The sequence below is a fragment of the Ranitomeya variabilis genome, chromosome 2 (assembly GCF_051348905.1).
Source record: "Ranitomeya variabilis isolate aRanVar5 chromosome 2, aRanVar5.hap1, whole genome shotgun sequence".
Lineage (NCBI taxonomy): Eukaryota > Metazoa > Chordata > Amphibia > Anura > Dendrobatidae > Ranitomeya > Ranitomeya variabilis.
The window spans coordinates 368,665,811-368,689,796 of NC_135233.1; the positions used below are offsets into that span (position 1 = coordinate 368,665,811).

At 47.9% G+C, this 23,986-nt stretch overlaps 1 protein-coding gene across 2 annotated transcripts in view; it reads right to left on the reverse strand.

The window, feature by feature from the left end:
* Positions 1-3,172: 3,172 nt before the first annotated feature.
* The window catches only part of LOC143806015 (vomeronasal type-2 receptor 26-like), a 137,947-nt gene continuing 117,133 nt past the window's right edge, over positions 3,173-23,986 (reverse strand). For both annotated transcript variants that reach the window (XM_077285903.1, XM_077285902.1), the window contains exon 7: positions 3,173-4,727. In XM_077285903.1, coding sequence (XP_077142018.1) covers positions 3,832-4,727 — 896 coding nt within the window. In that variant the 3' untranslated portion in view covers positions 3,173-3,831. The remainder of the gene's footprint in view (positions 4,728-23,986) is intronic.

Below are 23,986 nucleotides of genomic sequence, written 5' to 3' on the forward strand. Positions count from 1 at the left end.
AATTTGTACAAGCTCATCGAAATTGGACAGTAGAAGATTGGAAAAACGTTGCTTGGTCTGATGAGTCTCGATTTCTGCTGCGACATTCGGATGGTAGGGTCAGAATTTGGCGTAAACAACATGAAAGCATGGATCCATCCTGCCTTGTATGGAGCATCTTTGGGATGTGCAGCCGACAAATCTGCGGCAACTGTGTGATGCCATCATGTCAATATGGACCAAAATCTCTGAGGAATGCTTCCAGCACCTTGTTGAATCTATGCCACGAAGAATTGAGGCAGTTCTGAAGGCAAAAGGGGGTCCAACCCGTTACTAGCATGGTGTACCTAATAAAGTGGCCGGTGAGTGTATATATGTATATATCTATTCTATCTATTCTATTCTAACCTGCCAGTGTGATTTTACTGTACGCGGCATATGAATTTCCGGCTTGCCAAAGGACATTGGTGAGTAAAAATCAGACGGCACTCACATACTGTAGTCCGAGTGCTGTGCGATTTTTTTCTCGCACCCATAGGCTTGCATTGGCGAGTCTCGGCCGAGTGTCGGTGACAATCACAGCATGCTGCGATTTTACTCGCACACCAAATATGGCTGAGAAAATAAACGCTGATGTGAGCTGCCCCATAGATTAACACTGGGCTGAGTGCAGACGTTGTTTTTTCGCATAGCACTTGCCCATAGATTCCTCTCCATTAGTAATCCGTTGGCTTGATGTCACCTGACAATACAAAGGTGACATCAAACCCAAAAATATGAACCTCACTTGCCACCGCTACAGGGCAAGTGGGAAGAGCTGGGCAAAGTGCCAGAATTGGCGCATCTAATAGATGCGCCTTTACTTGGCAGCTGCGGGCTGCTATTTTTAGGCTGGGGGACTATATCCTTGACCCCTTACCAGCCTGAGAATACCAGCACTCAGCTGTGAGCTTTAGCAATGCTGGTTGTCAAAAATGGGGGGACCCCACGCTGTTTCTTTTAAATTATTCATTTAAATAATTAAAAAATACGGCATTGGGACCCCTCTCTTCTTGATAACCAGCCTAGCTGAAGCTGACAGCTGAAGGTTGCAGCCCCCAGCTGTGAGTTTTGCCTGGCTGGTTATCAAAAATGCAGGGGAACCCACGCCATTTATAAAAAAAGTATTTGTTTACAGCGCAGGAGCATCTTATGAATACTCCCATCCACCGCACCTGCTCTATTATTAGCGGCAGCAGGTGTCGGATGATGGGGGCTGTTGTCCCATCAGCTGACACCAGTGACCGGAGGTCACTTTATACCTATGATCACAGCTGAGCAAATCGGCAGGGATGATTTCACTGATCTTCGACGTTTAAGTGTGACAAACATGCAAAAGAATAGGAAATCAGGAAACAGTCAAACACTTTTTAACCACTGTATATACACCGCTTGGCAAAAAAAAACAAGGAAGAGAAACTTTCCTTGTTTTTTTTGAGTGGGTTTTTTTGAGTGGAATTTTTCCGATTGTCCAATTTCCGGACCACCTTTTCACAGTAGCACCAACCAAGGGGGGTGATATATGCTAATTCATATCTGGTTTTACTATTTCGATAAGACAATAATAACTGTTCCCTCCCCTTTGGGTATTTGGTGCCTCTGGGTTGTGTTTTGTTAATAGTTTTTGTTACCACTTGGCAAAGACCAAATATAAATTAAAATGAAAGTGCCTAAAAAATGAAATAATCATAATATGTACACTTTTTTTACACAAATAGGTGACTTGAATTTGAGATGTTATTATTGCTAACACAATACAGTGCAAAACTGCTGTGTTGTAGCTTATTAAGCACGTAATTGTAAACACATAGATGACATTACTGGGCGCCATCTTTATCTGCACAAGAAGCCCATCAGCACCAAGCGATCACATTGTTGGGATATCAATGCTCTGATAAAGGGAGCCCCCTTTCTCTGTCAAACAACATAGAGTACATGATTTCTTCTGACAGTGTGATCTGGGGTTGAACAGCTGGGGTATGAGTTATCTCTGATCCCTGCGAATACAGCAAAGTATCTGTTTTAATATGATGCTGTGCCCACAACACCCAATAACAGGACTAATAAGGCAAGCTTCAATGATGTTAAGAATCCATTTCAGGATGACTTGAGATGTGTTATACCTCACCTCCCTACGTACACCAAGGACATATGTGCAAGTCACACTCATATACTGACAGCCTAAATGCCCCTATTAGGTGCCATCTGAGGGATTTCAATAAACTGTGGCAGTAGAATGAGTCCTACAGATAGGTCCTTTCTTAATAAAAAGATCTTGCAGTTTGCATCTCTGAAAGAATACTAGTAGACCACCCCTAATAAACATTGCTACCGGCAGAGTGCTCACTGCTCGTGAAACTAGCTCCTTCTAGTGGCACCTGCCAACAGGATTTGGAGAAAATGTGCCCAAATTCCATAGAGAGCTTTCCTCTTTCAATAGATTTATGGACAGTCAAAGCTAGTAGACAATTTTGTTTTAAAATTTAATTTGTAATTGTAGACGTATTAATAAAATATATATAAAAAATACCATTCAAAGGAAGAAAATGAGCAAAGAACATGAAATATATCTCATCATTTTATCATTACATCATGTGGAAAAATCACTTAAAATACCAGAAAAAGTTTTAACACCATCCACCCCGGTCAATTATCATTTTTGCCCTTGTTTTTTGCTTGAAGATCAATGAATTTCTAAAGCTCCTCAAAATAAAAGATAATCAAACATAAGAAAGCAATACAAAGTCCTTCAGTGTCTGTGTTATATTCGTTTAGGTTTTTATTTCTTTTTACATAGACTGCTTATTTTTCAATAGGAATTTCCTTACATTTGACCAGAAATAATATGATCTGCTCCTAACATAAAATAATATCAGCTTACTAGTGATGAGCGAGTGTGCTCGTTACTCGAGTTTTCTGAGTATGCTCGGGTGTTCTTTGAGTATCTTGAGCGTGCTCGTAGATTATGTTTGAGTCCCCGCAGCTGCATGATTTGCGGCTGCTAGACAGCCTGAATATATGTGGAGATTCCCTAACAAACAGGCAATCCCTGCATGTGTTCAGGCTGTCTAACACCCGCAAATCATGAAGGTGCGGGGACTCAAACATAACCTACGAGCATACCCAAGATACTCAGAGAACACTTGAGCATGCTCGGAAACCTTGAGTAACGAGAACACTCGCTCATCACAACAGCTTACACGAGTTTGAATTTATATCAGGCAACTCCTAGTGTAAGTCTCTGGAGACTCAGTGATTTCATAGGGACAATTAGTGACAATTAGTAAAAAGAGACGATACTACTTCACTATGAACACATAAATACATTGGATTTTAAATACAATTTTGTTATTCATTGTAAATTACAAAAGTCCATGAAAATCCCTTTGAGTGCCACTTTAGGTGGTGTCCTTAAAAGGTTATTTGCTCTTGTAAAACCACATATGAAAAGTCTTTAAAAAGGTTGTACCAACTGGGACAGAAGATATGAAACAAATGTCCTATAGATGCAGGTCTTACCAGTGGGGTCTACATTTACCTTGAGAACAGGGCACCATGCCACCCCTATGAATACATTGGGTTTCAAAGCATTAGCTTAGTTATTACAAATGTTCAAGATGGGAAAAACAGTAAGCTTACATCTAATCAGTGTTCTCAATTCTAAAAGATTCAGACCCTTTATTTCTTACACAAAAATATTGCCAAGTCAATACTTCCAACGATATCTCCAATAACATCACACACCTTATATCACACTTCAAGAGGTTCATTCTGTTAATGCTAAAAATATAATTCTCCAAGTATTTATCAATTCTAACCAGATCTAATATGTATTTTATCTCGAATGTTCATTTCTGGCTTCAAAATAATTGTATAGCATTTCGGAATAAAGATACAGACCAGAAGACCAAAACTTGATTCCAAGATAGCAAACATCTCCAGGGCCACCAAGTATTTGCCTTTGGTCCTAAGGTACACTGGTATGAAGGTGATCCAGACAACACAGAAGACGAACATGCTAAAAGTTATATGATGAGCTTCATTATATCGGTCAGGCAGCTTCCTAACACAGAAGGCCAGTATAAAACTGAAAAACGCCAGAAGACCAATGTATCCAAGAGCCATGTAGAACGCCAAGGTTGATCCTTCATTACACTGTAATATTATCTTACCTAATTCGGTATTTGTATCTGATTCTGGAAAAGGTGGCCATCCACTCAACCAAACAGCACAGATTGTAACTTGGTTTAGACAGCAGAGCAATATGATGACTTTAGGGAATAGAAACTTTGGCCACAATTTGTTTTCAGGCTTGGTGGATTTGAACACAGCTAAAATTGCAATATTCTTGGCCAGAGTCGAGGAAACAGATAGAGTGAAGACAATACAAAAAGTCACTTGTCTCGAGATGCAGTTCAGCGTTGTTGGTCGTCCAATGAACATCAGAGTGCACAAAAAGGAGATCATCAGTGATAAGAGCAGAATATAACTCAGGTCTCGGTTACTGGCTTTGACTATGGGGGTTTCCCTATATACTGTAAATATTCCTAGAACTACTACTGCAATAATAAAGCAAATTGCAGAAGATGTTGTCAGTGTTACTCCTAAAGGATCCGGGAATGATAGAAAAATTACAGTTTTTGGAATGCATTCATTTCTCTGTATATTGGGCCATTTATCTTCAGGGCAGACAATACAATTATCCATATCTAAGAAGCAAAAAAAGAGAAATGTTTACACAATTCCCATTTTAGAAATGATTTATGCAAAAAAATATTTAGAACATTTTTTAACATTATACAAGTTTTACTGAACACAGGGGGAGCGATGCGGGGCAAAATACATGTCGAGGTTGAGAGACGTGGTGCTAATTCATCACAACATTACAATCTGATATTCAGTGGCAGGTAAATGTTAGATCTTAGCTAACACAAACTAATTACAGTATGACACATATGGCCCTCGCTTTCAAATCTGCCCTCACCTCTGCTAAACAGGCCTACTTCACAACCATTGTATCTTACCTATCCTACACTCGACCCCATCCCATCCCACCTCCTCCCAAACCTCACCACCACTCTTATCCCATCCCTAACCCACCTCTTCAACCTATCACTAACTTCTGGAACCTTCCCTTCTGCTTTCAAACATGCCACGATCACGCCTATCCTTAAAAAGCCAACCCTCGACTAAACCGCTATGTCCAGCTATTGCCCAATATCGCTGCTTCCATTCGCTTCCAAACTCAAGGAGCAGCACGTCCACGCTGAACTTTCCTCCCACCTCTCATCTAACTTGCTCTTTGACAATCTACAATCTGGTTTCCACCCCCCATCACTCCACTAAGACAGCCCTGACCAAAATTACTAACGATCTACTTACAGCCAAAGCTAATGGACAATACGCTATACTCCTCCTTCTAGATCTGTCCTCTGCTTTCGACACAGTTGACCACTGCCTCCTACTACAAATCCTCTCCTCCTTTGACATCAAAGACCTTGCCCTATCCTGGATCTCCTCATACCTTTCCAACTGCACATTCAGCGTCTTCCACTCCCACACTACCTCCTCATCCCACCCTCTCTCTGTTGGAGTCCCCCAAGGCTCTGTTCTAGGACCCCTACTCTTCTCAATCTATACACTTGGCCTGGGGCAACTCATAAAGACCCATGGATTCTAGTACCTCTCTGGCCCAGACGTCACCTCTCTGCTGTCCAGAATCCCAAAGTGTCTATCAACCATATCCTCCTTCTTCTCCTCTCGCTTCCTCAACCTTAATGTGGACAAATCTGAACTCATCACCTTTCCTCCATCTCACAGATCTTCCTTACCTGACCTATCTATCACAATTACCGACATCACGCTTTCCCCTGTACCGTAAGTCCACTGCCTCGGAGTAACTCTTGACTCTGCCCTGTCCTTCAAACCGCACATCCAAGTTCTTTCCACCTCCTGTTGCTTCCAGCTCAAAAATATTTCCAGAATCTGTCCTTTCCTCAACCCTTAATCTACTAAAATGCTTGTGCATGCCCTCATCATCTCCCACCTCGACGACTGCAACATCCTTTTCTGTGGCCTCCCTGTTAACACCCTCGCTGTTGTGATCCTAATGGCAGAGGATCTCAGGGTCTTCAGCAAGGTCTGCAAACATAAAAACTAGCTCTTAGGGAGGTGGTAACTGAGCTGACCACATACCTGATCCTAGCCCACAACTAATAGCAGCCGGGGAACGTACCTACGTTGGTTCTAGACGTCTCGCGCCAGCCGGAGATCTAACTAACCCTTTCAGAGAAAATACAGACCTCACTTGCCTCCAGAGAAAGGTACCCCAAAGTAGATACAGGCCCCCAACAAATAATAACGGTGAGGTAAGAGGAAAGGACAAACGTAAGTATGAACTAGATTCAGCAAAGAGAGGCCCACTAAATAATAGCAGAAATATAGAAAGCGGACTTATGTGGTCAGCAAAAAACCCTACAAAAATATCCACGCTGAATATCCAAGAACCCCCGTACCGACTGACGGTATGGGGGGAGAATATCAGCCCCCTTAGAGCTTCCAGCAAAATCAGGAATCACATTATGAACAAGCTGGACAAAAAAACAGAATAATACAAATAACACAAGAAACAAGAAAGCAGGACTTAGCTTATGTTGCAAAAATCAGGACCAGTAGACAAGAGCAACCAGACAAGGACTGATTACATGGATGCCAGGCAATGGACTAAGACTCCAGGAAGTTTAAATAGAAACACCCAGAGTATTAACGAACCAGGTGACTACCAACCTGGGGAAAGAGTATACAAGAGCCATACCGCGAGTGACCACAAGAGGGAGCCCAAAAATATAGTTCATAACAGTACCCCCCCTTTAAGGAGGGGTCACCGAACCCTCACTACGACCACCAGGGCGATCAGGATGGGCAGCGTGAAAGGCACGAACCAAATCGGCCGCATGAGCATCAGAGGTGACCACCCAGGAATTATCCTCCTGACCATAGCCCTTCCATTTGACCAGATACTGAAGCCTCCGTCTAGAGAGACGAGAATCTAAGATCTTCTCCACCACATACTCCAACTCGCCCTCAACCAAGACCAGAGCAGGAGGGTCAACAGCAGGAACCACAGGCACAATGTACCGCCGCAACAAAGACCTATGGAACACATTGTGAATGGCAAACGACACAGGAAGATCCAAACGAAAAGACACCGGATTAAGGACCTCCAAAATTCTATAAGGACCAATAAAGCGAGGCTTAAACTTAGGAGAGGAAACCTTCAGAGGGACAAACCGAGAAGACAACCAAACCAAATCCCCAACACGAAGTCGGGGACCCACACCGCGGCGGCGGTTGGCAAAACGCTGAGCCTTCTCCTGTGACAACTTCAAGTTGTCCACCACATGATTCCAAGTCCGCTGCAACCTATCAACCACGGAATCCACCCCAGGACAGTCAGAAGGCTCAACATGACCCGAGGAGAAACGAGGATGAAAACCAGAGTTGCAGAAAAATGGCGAAACCAAAGTAGCGGAACTAGCCCGATTATTGAGGGCAAACTCAGCCAATGGCAAGAAGGTCACCCAATCATCCTGATCCGCAGAAACAAAACATCTCAAATAAGCCTCCAGCGTCTGATTAGTTCGCTCCGTTTGGCCATTAGTCTGAGGATGAAAGGCAGACGAGAACGACAGATCAATGCCCATCTTAACACAAAAAGATCGCCAGAATCTGGACACAAACTGGGATCCTCTGTCAGACACGATATTCTCAGGAATGCCGTGTAAACGAACCACATTCTGAAAAAACAAAGGAACCAGATCGGAAGAGGAAGGCAACTTAGGCAAGGGCACCAAATGGACCATCTTGGAAAAACGATCACACACCACCCAGATGACAGACATTCCCTGAGACACCGGAAGATCTGAAATGAAATCCATGGAAATGTGTGTCCAAGGCCTCTTCGGGACGGGCAAGGGCAAAAGCAACCCGCTGGCACGAGAACAGCAAGGCTTAGCCCGGGCACAAGTCCCACAGGACTGCACAAAAGAACGCACATCCCGTGACAAGGAAGGCCACCAAAAGGACCTAGCCACCAAATCTCTGGTGCCAAAAATCCCAGGATGCCCTGCCAACACCGAGGAATGAACCTCGGAAATAACTCTGCTGGTCCATTTATCAGGAACAAACAGTCTATCAGGTGGACAAGAGTCAGGTCTACCAGCCTGAAATCTCTGCAACACACATCGCAAATCAGGAGAAATGGCCGACAAAATCACTCCCTCTTTAAGAATACCAGCCAGCTCTGAGACTCCAGGTGAGTCAGGCACAAAGCTCCTAGAGAGAGCATCAGCCTTCACATTTTTTGAACCAGGCAGGTATGAGACCACAAAGTCAAAACGGGAGAAAAACAATGACCAACGAGCCTGTCTAGGATTCAGGCGTTTAGCAGACTCGAGATACATCAGATTTTTGTGATCAGTCAAGACAACCACACGATGCTTAGCTCCCTCGAGCCAATGACGCCACTCCTCAAATGCCCACTTCATGGCCAACAACTCCCGATTACCAACATCATAGTTCCGCTCAGCCGGCGAAAACTTCCTGGAAAAGAAAGCACATGGTTTCATCACAGAGCAACCAGAGCCTCTCTGCGACAAAACAGCTCCTGCACCGATCTCAGAAGCATCCACTTCAACCTGAAAGGGAAGTGAGACATCAGGCTGGCACAAAACAGGCGCCGAAGTAAACCGGCGCTTCAGCTCCCAGAAGGCCTCAATGGCCGCAGGAGCCCAATTAGCGACATCAGAACCTTTCTTGGTCATATCCGTCAGAGGTTTAACAACGCTAGAAAAGTTAGCAATAAAACGACGGTAGAAATTAGCAAAACCCAAAAACTTCTGAAGACTCTTAACAGACGTGGGTTGAGTCCAATCATGAATAGCTCGGACCTTGACTGGGTCCATCTCCACAGCAGAAGGGGAAAAAATAAAACCCAAAAAGGAAACCTTCTGCACTCCAAAGAGACACTTTGAGCTCTTCACAAACAAAGCATTATCACGCAAAACCTGAAACACCATCCTGACCTGCTTTACATGAGAATCCCAATCATCAGAAAAAACTAAAATGTCATCCAGATAAACAATCACAAATTTATCTAGATACTTCCGGAAGATGTCATGCATAAAGGATTGAAACACTGAAGGAGCATTAGAGAGCCCAAAAGGCATCACCAAGTACTCAAAATGACCTTCGGGCGTATTAACTGCAGTTTTCCATTCATCTCCCTGCCTAATGCGCACAAGGTTGTACGCACCACGAAGATCTATCTTGGTGAACCAACAGGCACCCTTAATCCGAGCAAACAAGTCCGACAATAGTGGCAGAGGGTATTGAAATTTAACCGTGATTTTATTCAGAAGCCGATAGTCTACACAAGGTCTCAAAGATCCGTCTTTCTTGGCCACAAAAAAGAATCCCGCACCAAGAGGGGAAGAGGATGGATGAATATGTCCTTTCTCCAAAGACTCCTTTATATAAGAACGCATCGCAGCATGCTCAGGTACCGACAGATTAAATAATCGTCCCTTAGGAAACTTACTACCAGGAATCAAATCTATAGCGCAGTCACAGTCCCTATGAGGAGGAAGAGCACTGGACCTGGACTCACTGAACACATCCTGATAGTCAAGCAAATACTCAGGAACTTCTGAAGGAGTAGAAGAAGCAATAGACACCGACGGGGAATCGCAATGAATTCCCTGACAACCCCAACTTGACACAGACATAGCCCTCCAATCCAGAACAGGATTATGAGCCTGTAACCATGGCAGACCCAAAACGACCAAATCATGCATCTTATGCAGAACAAGAAAACGAATCACCTCCCGATGTTCAGGAGTCATGCACATGGTCACTTGTGTCCAATACTGCGGTTTATTCTCCGCCAATGGCGTAGCATCAATTCCTCTAAGAGGAATAGGATTTTCTAAAGGCTCCAGGACAAAACCACAGCGCCTGGCAAACGACAAGTCCATAAGACTCAGGGCAGCGCCTGAGTCCACAAACGCCATAACAGGGTAGGAAGACAATGAGCAAATTAAAGTCACAGACAAAATAAATTTAGGCTGCAAGTTACCAACGGCGACAGGACTAACAAACTTTGTTAGGCATTTAGAGCATGCTGATATAACATGTGTAGAATCACCACAGTAAAAACACAACTCATTCTGACGTCTATGATTTTGCCGTTCAGTTCTAGTCTGAATTCTATCACATTGCATTAAATCAGGCGTCTGTTCAGACAACACCGCCAAAGGATTAGCGGATTTGCGCTCCCGCAAACGCCGATCAATCTGAATGGCCAGCGTCATAGAATCATTCAGACTTGTAGGAATGGGAAAGCCCACCATCACATTCTTAATGGTTTCAGAAAGGCCATCTCTGAAATTTGCGGCCAGAGCACACTCATTCCACTGAGTAAGCACGGACCATTTCCGAAATTTTTGGCAATACACTTCGGCTTCATCCTGGCCCTGAGAAATAGCCAGCAAAGCCTTCTCTGCCTGAATTTCAAGATTGGGCTCCTCATAAAGCAATCCGAGCGCCAGAAAAAACGCATCAATATTCGCCAATGCCGGATCTCCTGGCGCCAATGAGAAAGCCCAATCCTGAGGGTCGCCCCGCAAGAAGGAGATAACAATTTTAACTTGCTGAGCTGAGTCTCCAGACGAACGAGGTCTCAAAGATAGAAACAATTTACAATTATTCCTAAAATTCCTAAATTTAAATCGATCTCCAGAGAACAGCTCAGGAATAGGAATCTTAGGTTCTGACATAGGACTGCTAGAAACAAAATCCTGAATGCCCTGCACACGAGCAGCAAGCTGATCCACACTAGTAATCAGAGTTTGCACATTCATGTCTGCAGCAGAGTTTCAAGCCACTCAGAGATAAAGGGGAAGGAAGAAAAAAAAAACAAAAAAAAACTCAGAACTTCTTTTCTTTTAATCCCACTTCTGCAATGCATTAACTATTCACTGGCCTGGCATACTGTTGTGATCCTAATGGCAGAGGATCTCAGGGTCTTCAGCAAGGTCTGCAAACATAAAAACTAGCTCTTAGGGAGGTGGTAACTGAGCTGACCACATACCTGATCCTAGCCCACAACTAATAGCAGCCGGGGAACGTACCTACGTTGGTTCTAGACGTCTCGCGCCAGCCGGAGATCTAACTAACCCTTTCAGAGAAAATACAGACCTCACTTGCCTCCAGAGAAAGGTACCCCAAAGTAGATACAGGCCCCCAACAAATAATAACGGTGAGGTAAGAGGAAAGGACAAACGTAAGTATGAACTAGATTCAGCAAAGAGAGGCCCACTAAATAATAGCAGAAATATAGAAAGCGGACTTATGTGGTCAGCAAAAAACCCTACAAAAATATCCACACTGAATATCCAAGAACCCCCGTACCGACTAACGGTATGGGGGGGAGAATATCAGCCCCCTTAGAGCTTCCAGCAAAATCAGGAATCACATTATGAACAAGCTGGACAAAAAACAGAATAATACAAATAACACAAAAAACAAGAAAGCAGGACTTAGCTTATGTTGCAAAAATCAGGACCAGTAGACAAGAGCAACCAGACAAGGACTGATTACATGGATGCCAGGCAATGGACTAAGACTCCAGGAAGTTTAAATAGAAACACCCAGAGTATTAACGAACCAGGTGACTACCAACCTGGGGAAAGAGTATACAAGAGCCATACCGCGAGTGACCACAAGAGGGAGCCCAAAAATATAGTTCATAACACCTCGCACCTCTCCAGTCCATCCTTAACTCTGACTAATTCATCTCTCTGCTCCCTACTCCTCCGCTTCTCCCCTCTGCAAAGCTCTTCACTGGCTCCCATTCCCTCAGCGTATCCAGTTGAAATTTCTAATACTGACCTACAAGGCCATCTACATATAACTTGTCTCCTCCATATATGTCTGAATTAATCTCCCGATATCTTCCTTCACGTAATCTCCAGTCCTCCCAAGACCTCCTTCTCTCCTCCATACTTATTCACTCCTCTTACAACCACCTCCAAGACTTCTCCCGAATATCCCCCATCCTCTGGAATTCTTTGCCCCAACACGTCAGACTATCAACCACATTCGGATCCTTCAGAGGGAACCTGAAAACCCACCTCTCCAAGGAAGCTTACAGCCTGCAATGACCCCACTGACTCCTCACCACTACTGGAGCTACCGCCTTACCAACACCAGAGCTGCTGCAACCCCCCAAACTACTGTCTCCTTCCCCACCATCCTGTAGAATGCAAGCTTGCAAGGTCAGGGTCTTCTCCCCTCTGTATCAGTCTGTGATTGTTAGTTTGTTTACTGTAAGTGATATCTGTAATTTGTATGTTACCCCGACTCATGTACAGCACCATGGAATCATGGAATAATAATAATAATATTTATAGGTTACAATTAGAGATGAGGGAATATTTCAATGTTTCAGATTATGATCGCAATTTTGCAATATTCGCCAAATTATTCATTGAATATGCTCCGAACACAGTTGAACACCATTGGAGTCAATGTGAGGGAAAAACAAATGCATACATAACACCTTCAAGTGGGACCAAAAGCTGCCAAAAAACATCAAAAGAAAGCAGAGACCAGGAAAGTGGATTCAATTGACCCACAGTACACATTTTAGAATGGCACGGCAGCAATCAGCCATGCATGAGGTATCAGGGTCTGGGACAGCATTTACAGCTTTGAACTGAACTTCAAATTATGACAAGGCGGGTGAGCATTCATGTAGGCCTGCTATTTTGGGAGCCCTGTTACCATGTGCAACAGCTTAACCTGCTTTACTGCTCAGCCACACTCAGGTAGCACAAATATCAATTTTGTAGACTACAATTGTCAAAAAAATATAAGAATAGTAGCACAGGTAGTTGACTGAAAGTAAGTGGAGTCCTGCCGGTTTCGGTGGCTTACTCCTACAGGTAACACACATGAAGGAGACGCAACCAGGAGTCTACACATTTACAAAAATTAATGTCAGACACCAACAAAGTGGCATCCATTTCACTTGAGTAGAACTAGTATAATTGGGACCATAAGTCTTCCACTACAGCCAACCCAGCAGATGGAGACTGTAATGAGCAAGGTGGTGGAACCACTGTGCCATAGCCCTCAGAAAGCCTGGAGGGGTGCAATTAGGTGGCCTAACAAATCCGACCTCAGATAAGCAGCAGGCGACAATGCACCTTAAAGAGGAAGAAGGAGGTGGCCCCAGGTGCTACTCCAGGGCTGATCTACAGAGGGTGGCAGCTGACCTCCTAGAGTCTGGTACGGCCTGACTAGTACGACCCGAAGGAAGGACACAGAATGCAGGCAGGCACTGTAGGGACACTGGAACCACAGGTGCAGATGGGATCAGCTGAGGAACAGAAAAGCACTGGCAGGTGAGGATTGGACTAGCTGTTAGTCAGAGGATCACTGGCAGGTGCAAGCTGGACCAGCAGTTAGACAGATAAGCACTGGCAGGTGGGGGCTGGACCTGCTTAGTAACAGGAGAGCTTTGGCAGGTGAGGACTGGACCGGGTGTTAGATGGGCACTGGCAGGTGCAAGCTGTGTTTAACAGATGGGCACTGGCAAGTGTGGGTTGGACTGGGTTTTAGGCAGAGGAGCACTGGCAGGTACAAACTGTACCAGGTATTTGACAGATGGGCAATAGTAAAACTAGTATAATGGGGACTGATACCTCTTCCACTACAGCCAAACCAGCAGATGGATACCCAATCAGGATACTCAACATTTACCAAAATTAGCGTCAGACATGACCAAAGCGGCATCAATTTCAGTACAGTACAACTATTATAATGGGCACCAATACCTCTTCCACTACAGCCAACACAGCAGGTGGAAAGACCCAATCAGAAGTCTTCAAATTAAAAAAAATTAGGGACAGACACCAGGAAAGTGGCATCAATTGACCCAGAGTACAAGTAGCATAATTATTATTATTTATTATTCTAGCGCCGTTTATTCCATTGTGATTTACATGTGAAAATGGGTCACCAACTGGTACAAGAGGAGAGAGGACCCTGCCCACGAGGGTGCACAAACAAGCTACAATGGATGGGTGAGGATACAGTAGGTGAGGGTACAGCTAGTTGTGCAGTGGTATGGTGGAGCAAGGGTTAATGCAGGTTGTATGCTTGTTGAAGAAGTGGGTCTTCAGCTTCCTTTTGAAGGTTTCCACGGTAGGTTAGTAGGTTGTTGGTGACTTTAGTCAGGGCAGTTTCAGTGGAATGGTGCATTTGGAAGGCAGATTGTAATTGGCCAAAAATGGAGCAAGAGGAGAGGTGGGAGGACTGTTCAAAATGGATGTGTTGTTCTAGTTGTTTGAAGGCATGGGGAGAAGTGAGATGGGGCAAAAGCTAAACACAGAGGATGGGTCAACCGAGGGCTTTTTGAGGATGGGTGTGGTCGAGATATGCTTGATTCATGAGGAGAAGACACCAGTTTTTGGTGAAAGGTTGAAGAGGGGGGTTAGGCTTGGGATGAAGACAGTGGTTCGGTTTGGAATGGGGTGGGACATTATTGGGTCAAGTTCACAGGTGGTGAGATGTGATTTAGAGAGTAAAAATGATCTTCCATGATGGAAGAGAAGCTGGTTTTGGAGGAGGAGAGTTGAGTAGTTATGAGGAGGGGCTATGGGGACTTTAAGTAAAAGCTTTGCCTTATGTTGTAAATCTTCTGCTCAGTAGCGTAGCTACCGGGGGGCAGAGGGTGCGGGCGCCCCGGGCCTGGTTCTCAGAGGGGGCCCACCCAGAGCTACGCTACTGTAACACTACTGCACAGCACGCCGATACAGTTACATTCTGCGGCAGAGCAGGGAGAATCAATCTCCCTGCTCTGCTGCCCAGCCGCTACGGGCCCTTGAGCAGGCGGGGGGGCTCCGCCGGGGGTCCCCGCCCATCATCGCTGGTTCAGCTGCATCGGCTACATGCCCCTACAGCTGACCGTATTGATGAGAGAAGGAACGTTACGTTCCTTCTCCCATCATCCCCCTGTCAGTGTCAGCGTCTGATGTCACCAACACTGACAGCGGGCGTGATGACGTCACTGCCCGGCGCCTGAAGTCCAGAGATCAGCGGGAGCAGCGCAAGAACCAGGAAGAAGAGAGGTGAGTGCAGCACCCCAGAGTCCTGGTCGTTGCAGTGACGTCGCTCTGCCGCTAAGGGGAGTGATGTTACGTCTGACTGCACTAAAGGAGTTCACCTGATCAGGTAACACTCACACTACACTTCACACTCCGGCCACCAGGGGGAGTGGTTCTATCTAGTAGGCCACTCCTCACACTCTGGTAAAACTGGGGGTTGGACAGGAAGACAGAGAGAAGTAACTGGGAAGAGCTAGAGAGAGGACCTGTCAGGGATGGGATCCTGGCAGATTCCTAAGAGCAGCACAAACCAGTGAGCAAAGGGAATACAGCAAAGAGGCAGTAGGACCAGAAGGAGTCGTGCTGTAAGATCGAGGCAACATCCTTCTGAGGTGCAAACAGTCGGTGGCCGGAACGCCGAGAAAGTAAGAGACTTTAAGCATACTTCAAACCACGGCAGGACAGCCAATTATAGGTTGGCTGTCTCACTTAAACACCTAAGCAGACAACGGAGGCAGCTGTGGGAGAGGGGCGACTCTAGAGTCCCGGAAGAACTCCAGGCCTACCCCGTCATACGGATGCGTCCTAACCATATCATCTGGGGCACGGAGAGAACGAAGATCAGAGACAGACAGACAGAATCAGTTGTGAGGACTATCCTGGGGTGCTTAGCAGGGAAGGACTACAACACACAGGCGTTAGAAGGAAGACACTGATTCCCACCTGAAAAGGGAACTCCTGATGTGCCTTTGGACCGGCCGGTCTCAGACAGCCCTGTTAACAGTGCTCTGGATTGAGCACCTTGAAGCCTTCAGTAAAGAGGTAAAGAGACTACAACCTGGTGTCCTCGTTATTTACTGCGGCACTGCACAACATCATCACCACCACCCACACATCGAACTGTTATTTCTATTATTGGGCGCCCCTCAGCAGGGTCACGGACCGGGTCTAGCCACCGTGACAATCCCAGAACAGAGACTCAGAGGCCCGGTACTGGGTACCCCTCGGCCCTGCTGCAGTGGGGGCGCTGCAAATTTGGCGTCACGAACAGGATCTACTTAAGCCTGAAGAATCAGGTCATGTGTGCCTTGGAACTGTGATTTATTGTGCTTGGACTGTGACTTATTGCAGAGACTGTGTATTGCCAATTGCCTCCAAGAGTTCCCGCCACGATTCGCCATTGCCGTGTGCGGAGGGAGGGGCCTTAGCTCCGTGGGCGGAACCGGCCAAAAGAAGCGCGGAACGAGAAAGCGCGGTAAAGTGCCAATCCCGGAAGAGGAACTCCGAACTTCCAGCAGGTTAGTGGGAGGAAGGGACAGCCATGTCCGAGTCGGGAGGAGAGGAGGTGGCGGTCGCAGCCGTGGACGCGGGGGCACCTCCGGTCCCCGTAGCGGGCGAAGCCGCGGCCCTAATACCACCGGTTGCCGCAGAACCCACTGCCCCCCTCAGCCAATCGGACGCTGCCGCTACCACAAAAGCCATAATGCCCTTCTCTATGCCGTACCTGCCCGGAGCGGCCTGGCTCCCACGATACTCTGGGGAGTCGCATACATTTACTGACTTTAAAGAAGGGATCTTCAGCCTGCTTGAGTTCTATCCCCTGACAGAGCCTCAGAAGGTTCATATGATAATCGGCCAACTCTTTGGGGCGGCTCTGAGAGAAGTGAAGTCCTGGCCCGCCGCGGATAAGGGAACGGCACAGCAGGTTTTTACAAAGCTTAAAGCCACCTTCGATACCCGTACTGCTACGGAAATTAAATTGACTTTCTATGGATGCAAACAGAGACCGCAGGATAGCTTACGGGACTATGCCCTTAATCTCCAGGAGGCGATGCGGGCCATTAAGCAGAGTGACCCTGGCAGCATGCAAGATGAGGATAAACTTCTGAAAGAGCGGTTCATTGAGGGGCTCCTGTGCAGTCACCAAAGGGGCCAATTGCACTTCCTGGCCATGCAGAATCCAGACTTGACTTTTGCGCAATTCAAGGATAAAGCTATTCAGGCGCTGCAGGAGCGAAAACCCAGCCGCGCAATACCACCCAGGCGTTCCGCTCTCACATACCACCAGGAGGTGGCGTCGGATGCTCCAGTTGCCGCCGAGGCCGATGCCCAGAGCCTAGAGGATGACTCCCCTGCAGGACTCCGCCTCCAGATGCAGGAGCTGACCAAGAGTGTTGCTGCCCTAGCCCGAACGGTGCAGTCCCTACAGGAGGCCCCCAAGGAAAAGATCCAGCCGGCCTCCAGACCCGAAGATGTCCCCTGGATGCGACAGAGGAGGACCCCACCGACCAGAGGCCGGGACAGCGATCGCTTCCATCAGGACGGACGACCCATCTGCTGCCGCTGTCACCAGGTGGGCCACCTTGCAAGGTACTGTCCTTTAAACGAGAAACCCCTGGGGCAAAGGGCCCACCCCCAGGAGTAGGACGATCAGGCCCACAGCATTGGAGAGCCAAATACGTTGGAGGGCGACCAGTTCTTCCTGTTGTGATCGACGGTATCCCCCTGAACGCTCTGCTGGACACCGGTTCTCAGGTGACGACTATGCCTCATGTGCTTTATAAACGGTATTGGGAGGACACCGATATTACTCGTGGCCCCGATGATGATTTCACCATAATAGCCAGTAATGGTCAGCCGTTGCCACAAGTGGGGTATAAGGAGGTCACCATCAAGGTGGGGCGGGTGGAATTGAAAGCCCAAGGGATTGTGATTGTTGATATTGATCGTCGAGAATGTAATCCCATGATGACTATCGGTACCAATGTATAGAAAATTGTCTTGCAGAAGTTATTGTTTTGTTGCAACAGGTAGCAGAAACCGCTGGCCACAGTGAACAATGTGCCCTGCAAAAAGAAATCAGAGCTCTGATGCAGAGACAGCAGGTAGAGCTGACTGGTGGTGAGATTGGTCGTGTCACTGTGAGTGATTCAAACCCCATCGCGATACCCCCCAGGAGTGAAATGTTGATATGGTGTCGGGCAGCCATAGGCCTCAGGGGAAAGGACTACCAGGCCTTGGTAGAACCCGTATATTCAGACAATAGGCCTACTATTCTGACAGCCCGGGGGGCGGTCGACGTCCGCCAGGGGAGGGTGCCCGTATGTGTCCTCAATTGTGGGGAGGAAGAGGTTCATCTCACCAAGTATGCCACGCTCGCCAAACTGTTCACTGTCAATAATAGTGTGATACGGACACCGGAACCCTTGGTCCCGTCAGACGTGGCGGAGGACAACGGTTCTGCAGGGCACCCGAAAGATTGGTGTCGGGAATTGCATGTGGGCACTGACTCCACCCCATCCCATCAGAAACAGGGGGCCTACAGGGTGGTTCACGAGTACGAGCGGGTATTTACCAAACACCCCTTAGATTTTGGACAAGTGAAAGGGATCCAACATCACATCCCCACGGGAGATCACCGGCCCATAAAAGAGAGATACCGCCCTGTGCTCCCAGCTCATTACCAGTGTGCCAAAGACATGTTGCGAGAAATGAAGGAGGCTGGGGTGGTGAGAGACAGTTGTAGCCCCTGGGCAGCTCCATTAGTCCTTGTTAAAAAGAAAGATGGCACCATGAGGATGTGCGTTGATTACAGGCAGTTGAATTGCATTACACATAAGGATGCATACCCACTGCCCAGGATAGAGGAGTCTCTGGCTGCTTTAAAATCCGCTAACTACTTCTCTATCTTAGATCTCACCAGTGGGTACTGGCAGTTTCCCGTGGCGGAGGCGGACAAAGAGAAGACGGCCTTCACGACGCCGATGGGACTCTGCGAATTCAACTACATGCCCTTCGGATTGTGCAATGCCCCGGGGACGTTCCAGAGGATGATGGAGTGCTGTCTGGGGCACAAGAACTTCGAAACCGTACTGTTGTATTTGGATGATGTCATTGTCTTCTCGAAGACCTACGAAGACCATCTGAAGCACCTGGCTGAGGTGTTTGAAGCCCTGTCCAACTTTGGCTTAAAGGTGAAACCGTCCAAATGTCATCTGCTGAAACCCAAAGTGCAGTACCTGGGCCATGTGGTGAGCGCTGAAGGAGTGGCCCCAGACCCCGACAAGGTCACGGTGATCCAAGACTGGCCGAAGCCCAGCAACCTCCACGAAGTCCGGCAGTTCCTTGGGCTGGTAGACTACTACCGAAGGTTCATCAAGGACTTCACCAAGAAGGCCGCACCCTTGCAAGACCTGTTGGTGGGCCAATCCAAGAAGGCCAAGGGGAAGAATGCCCCATTTGACTGGAACGAGGGGCTGGAAGGATTCTTTGCTTGTTTGAAGTCGGCACTGACGGGTGAAGAGGTACTGGCCTACCCCGAATACGACCAACCGTTTGTGCTGTACACGGATGCCAGCAATGTGGGATTGGGAGCCGTGCTGTCCCAGGTCCAGAAAGGCAAAGAGAGGGTGATCGCTTACGCCAGCAGGAAGCTCCGTCCCACAGAGAGGAACCCTGACAACTATAGCTCCTTTAAACTGGAGTTCCTTGCCATCGTCTGGGCAGTGACAGAGAGGTTCAAACACTACCTGGCCTCAGCGAAATTCACCGTCTTCACGGATAACAATCCGCTAACGCATCTCGATACCGCCAAGCTCGGGGCCTTGGAACAGCGGTGGATGGCCCGGCTGTCCAACTGCCACTTCACCATCAAGTACCGGGCAGGACACAAGAATGCCAATGCCGATGCCTTGTCTCGAATGCCCAATTTGCCAGAAGCAGAGGAAGACCCGGAGGCACTTGAAGAGGTGGAGCTGCCTGCATTCCATCGCCCTGAAGCCACTCAGAACTCCCATCATGTGAGGAACAGGCACAAGAACCAACCGGATGCCACGCTGAATCCCCTGCCCCATCACGGGTGGGCGGAAACTCAGGATGGTGACCCCGCGGTCCGTCGGGTGAAAGAGCTCTTGACGCAGGCAGGGTTGCATCCCGGCCCAGATGATCCACAGGAAACCCAACAGCTGTGGAAGGGGAGAAGCAAACTATTTATCCATGATGGCAAGCTGTGCCGGAGGAGCATCGACCCACGTACTCATGAATTGGTGTGGCAGATAGTGGTGCCAAGGCGAGATGCGCCCATGGTTCTGGGAGCCTACCACGATGGAGCCGGACACTTCGGATGGAGGAAGCTAGAGAAGCTACTCCGAGGGAGGTTCTATTGGATTGGCATGAAGAGAGCCATTGAGAAGTGGTGTCGGGAGTGCGGTCCATGTAGCCTACGCAGGAAGGACCGTGGCAGCCAACGGGCTCCCCTGCGGCCTATCATCACCAAACGGCCGCTCGAACTGGTCGCGCTGGATCATGTGAAGCTCACACCTAGGCAGTCAGGCTATACCTACGCTCTTACCATCGTAGACCACTATTCCAGATTTTTGGTGGTTGTACCTGTCAAAGATCTAACGGCCAGGACTGCCGCTAAGGCCTTCCAGCAGTACTTTTGTAGGCCCCACGGCTACCCGGAGAAGGTACTGACCGATCAGGGACCAGCCTTCGAAGCAGAAGTGTTCCAAGAGTTCTGCCAACTGTACGGGTGTAAGAAGATCAGAACTACTCCGTACCATCCTCAAACCAATGGGATGTGCGAAAAGATGAACCAAGTGGTGATCGACCTATTGAAGACCTTGCCCGTAGAGTAACGGAACCTGTGGCCGACGAAGTTGCCTGACTTGGTGGATATGTACAATCACATCCCAGTAAATTCCACCAACTGTACTCCAGCGTACCTGATGCGAGGAAGGTCTAGCCAGCTACCTGTTGATCTGGACATGGGGGTCCTAGTCCGCGAAGATGCCCCGCCGGATGCAGATTGGGATGCAGAAAGGCAGCGAAGGTACCGCAAGGTACAGGAGTGCGTGGAAAGAAGTCTCGCCCAGGCTAGGCAAAAACAAGAAAGGGACTATAACCAGCACGCTCCTGCGATTCCCCTGGCACCTGGTGAGCAAGTACTCAAACGAAAGAGGAGACTACACAAGCTCGATGACCAATGGGAAGCGGAACCGTATACCATCCTGCCATCCGATTTCGACAACACGAAGGTCTGTCTCATCAGCAAGGACGGAGGGGAGACCTCGACAGCGATATCCAGGGATCACCTTAAGGTCTGCCCCGATAAGTTGAGAGAGAGGGGCCCGGCCCCAGGAATCTCCCCGCCTGTGGAAAAGGAGAATATGATCCACACCGTCCTTGGAGACTTTCCCCAGTCCTGGACTCAGATAAATCAGGCCATCGTGGTACCTGTTCTAACATTTCCCCAGCCGGACCCACCAGAAACAATGGCGGTACCAGATCATCCGGCCCCGCAACCTCAACAAGCCCTATCTGAAGATGCCGTGCCGACCATTGAACTGGCAAATCCTCCCTCTGCTGTCGGCGAGCCTGCCGTACCCACTGTTGCTGGCAGCAGCAGCCCTGAGAGTTCCAGCCTGCCAGTGCTACCCAGATTTACTAGGAGTGTAGCTAGAAGGCAGTACACTACACCAGGGGTAGCAAGTATAGTGGGCCCTGTTAGGCCGGTAGCAACCCCTGTGCTGCGAAGGTCCACATGCAGCACTCAGAATCAAACTCCCCTCCTCTACAAAACTTAGAGGTATTAATGAGGGCTGTTATTTAGTTGAAAATGTTTGTGTGCATATCTTCTGTTACAGGTTTAAAAAAAAAAAAAAATGGACAACGGAGTAATGGACAATGAATTGCTCCAAAAACTTCTAACAGGGGATCCCTTTGTTTACCCGGGGTCCCCGCTGTTTCAACCACTGAACTGAGAGTCATAAACTGTGCATGACCTAACTTTCCCAATTCCCAACGTTCAAGAGTCCTCACCTCCCATAAAGGGAAGCACTGTTCTATTTAATTGTTTATGATGTTTCAAAATTTTGTGTGTTTTCTGTTAATATGTATTCTTGTTCTTATTTTCCCAGTCCGGGAGTACTGGATTTAACCGGGGGGGAGTGCAGCGCCCCAGAGTCCTGGTCGTTGCAGTGACGTCGCTCTGCCGCTAAGGGGAGTGATGTTACGTCTGACTGCACTAAAGGAGTTCACCTGATCAGGTAACACTCACACTACACTTCACACTCCGGCCACCAGGGGGAGTGGTTCTATCTAGTAGGCCACTCCTCACACTCTGGTAAAACTGGGGGGTTGGACAGGAAGACAGAGAGAAGTAACTGGGAAGAGCTAGAGAGAGGACCTGTCAGGGATGGGATCCTGGCAGATTCCTAAGAGCAGCACAAACCAGTGAGCAAAGGGAATACAGCAAAGAGGCAGTAGGACCAGAAGGAGTCGTGCTGTAAGATCGAGGCAACATCCTTCTGAGGTGCAAACAGTCGGTGGCCGGAACGCCGAGAAAGTAAGAGACTTTAAGCATACTTCAAACCACGGCAGGACAGCCAATTATAGGTTGGCTGTCTCACTTAAACACCTAAGCAGACAACGGAGGCAGCTGTGGGAGAGGGGCGACTCTAGAGTCCCGGAAGAACTCCAGGCCTACCCCGTCATACGGGTGCGTCCTAACCATATCATCTGGGGGACGGAGAGAACGAAGATCAGAGACAGACAGACAGAATCAGTTGTGAGGACTATCCTGGGGTGCTCAGCAGGGAAGGACTACAACACACAGGCGTTAGAAGGAAGACACTGATTCCCACCTGAAAAGGGAACTCCTGATGTGCCTTTGGACCGGCCGGTCTCAGACAGCCCTGTTAACAGTGCTCTGGATTGAGCACCTTGAAGCCTTCAGTAAAGAGGTAAAGAGACTGCAACCTGGTGTCCTCGTTATTTACTGCGGCACTGCACAACATCATCACCACCACCCACACATCGAACTGTTATTTCTATTATTGGGCGCCCCTCAGCAGGGTCACGGACTGGGTCTAGCCACCGTGACAATCCCAGAACAGAGACTCAGAGGCCCGGTACCGGGTACCCCTCGGTCCTGCGGCAGTGGGGGCGCTGCATGAGTATTTATTTTTTTTTTTTATGGGTGCTGCCTTATTACAGGGTCTGATGCCTTATTACAGGGTCTGACTATGGGGGCTGCCTATAGGGGTGTGGCCTTATTACAGGGCCTGACTATGGGGGCTGCCTTATTACAGGGTCTGACTATGGGGGCTGCATTATTACAGGGTCTCACTATGGGGGCAACCTTATTACAGGGTCTGCCTATAGGGGTGCTGCCTTATTACAGGGTCTGACTATGGGGGCTGCCTTATTACAGGGTCTGACTATGGGGGCTGCCTTATTACAAGGTCTGAATATGGGGGTGCTGCCTTATTACAGGGTCTGCCTATAGGGATGCTGCCTTATTACAGGGTCTGTCTATGGGGGTGCTACCTTATTACAGGGTCTGACTAAGGGGGCTGCCTTACTACAGGGTCTGACTAGGGGGGCTGCCTTATTACAGGGTCTGCCTATAGGGGTGCTGCCTTATTACAGGTTCTACCTATAAGGGTGCTGCCTTACTACAGGGTCTGAATATGGGGGCTGCCATATTACAGTGAATGACTATGGGGGTGCTGCCTTATTACAGGGTCTAACTATGGGGGCTGCCTTATTACAGGGTCTGCCTATAGGGGTCTGTTATGATCCCAATGGTAGAGGATCTCAGGGTTTTCAGCAAAGTCTGCAAACATAAAAAACCAGCTCATAGGGAGGTGGTAACTGAGCTGACCGCATACCTGATCCTAACCCACAACTAATAGCAGCCGGGGAACGTACCTACGTTGGTTCTAGACGTCTCGCGCCAGCCGGAGATCTAACTAACCCTTTCAGAGAAAATACAGACCTCACTTGCCTCCAGA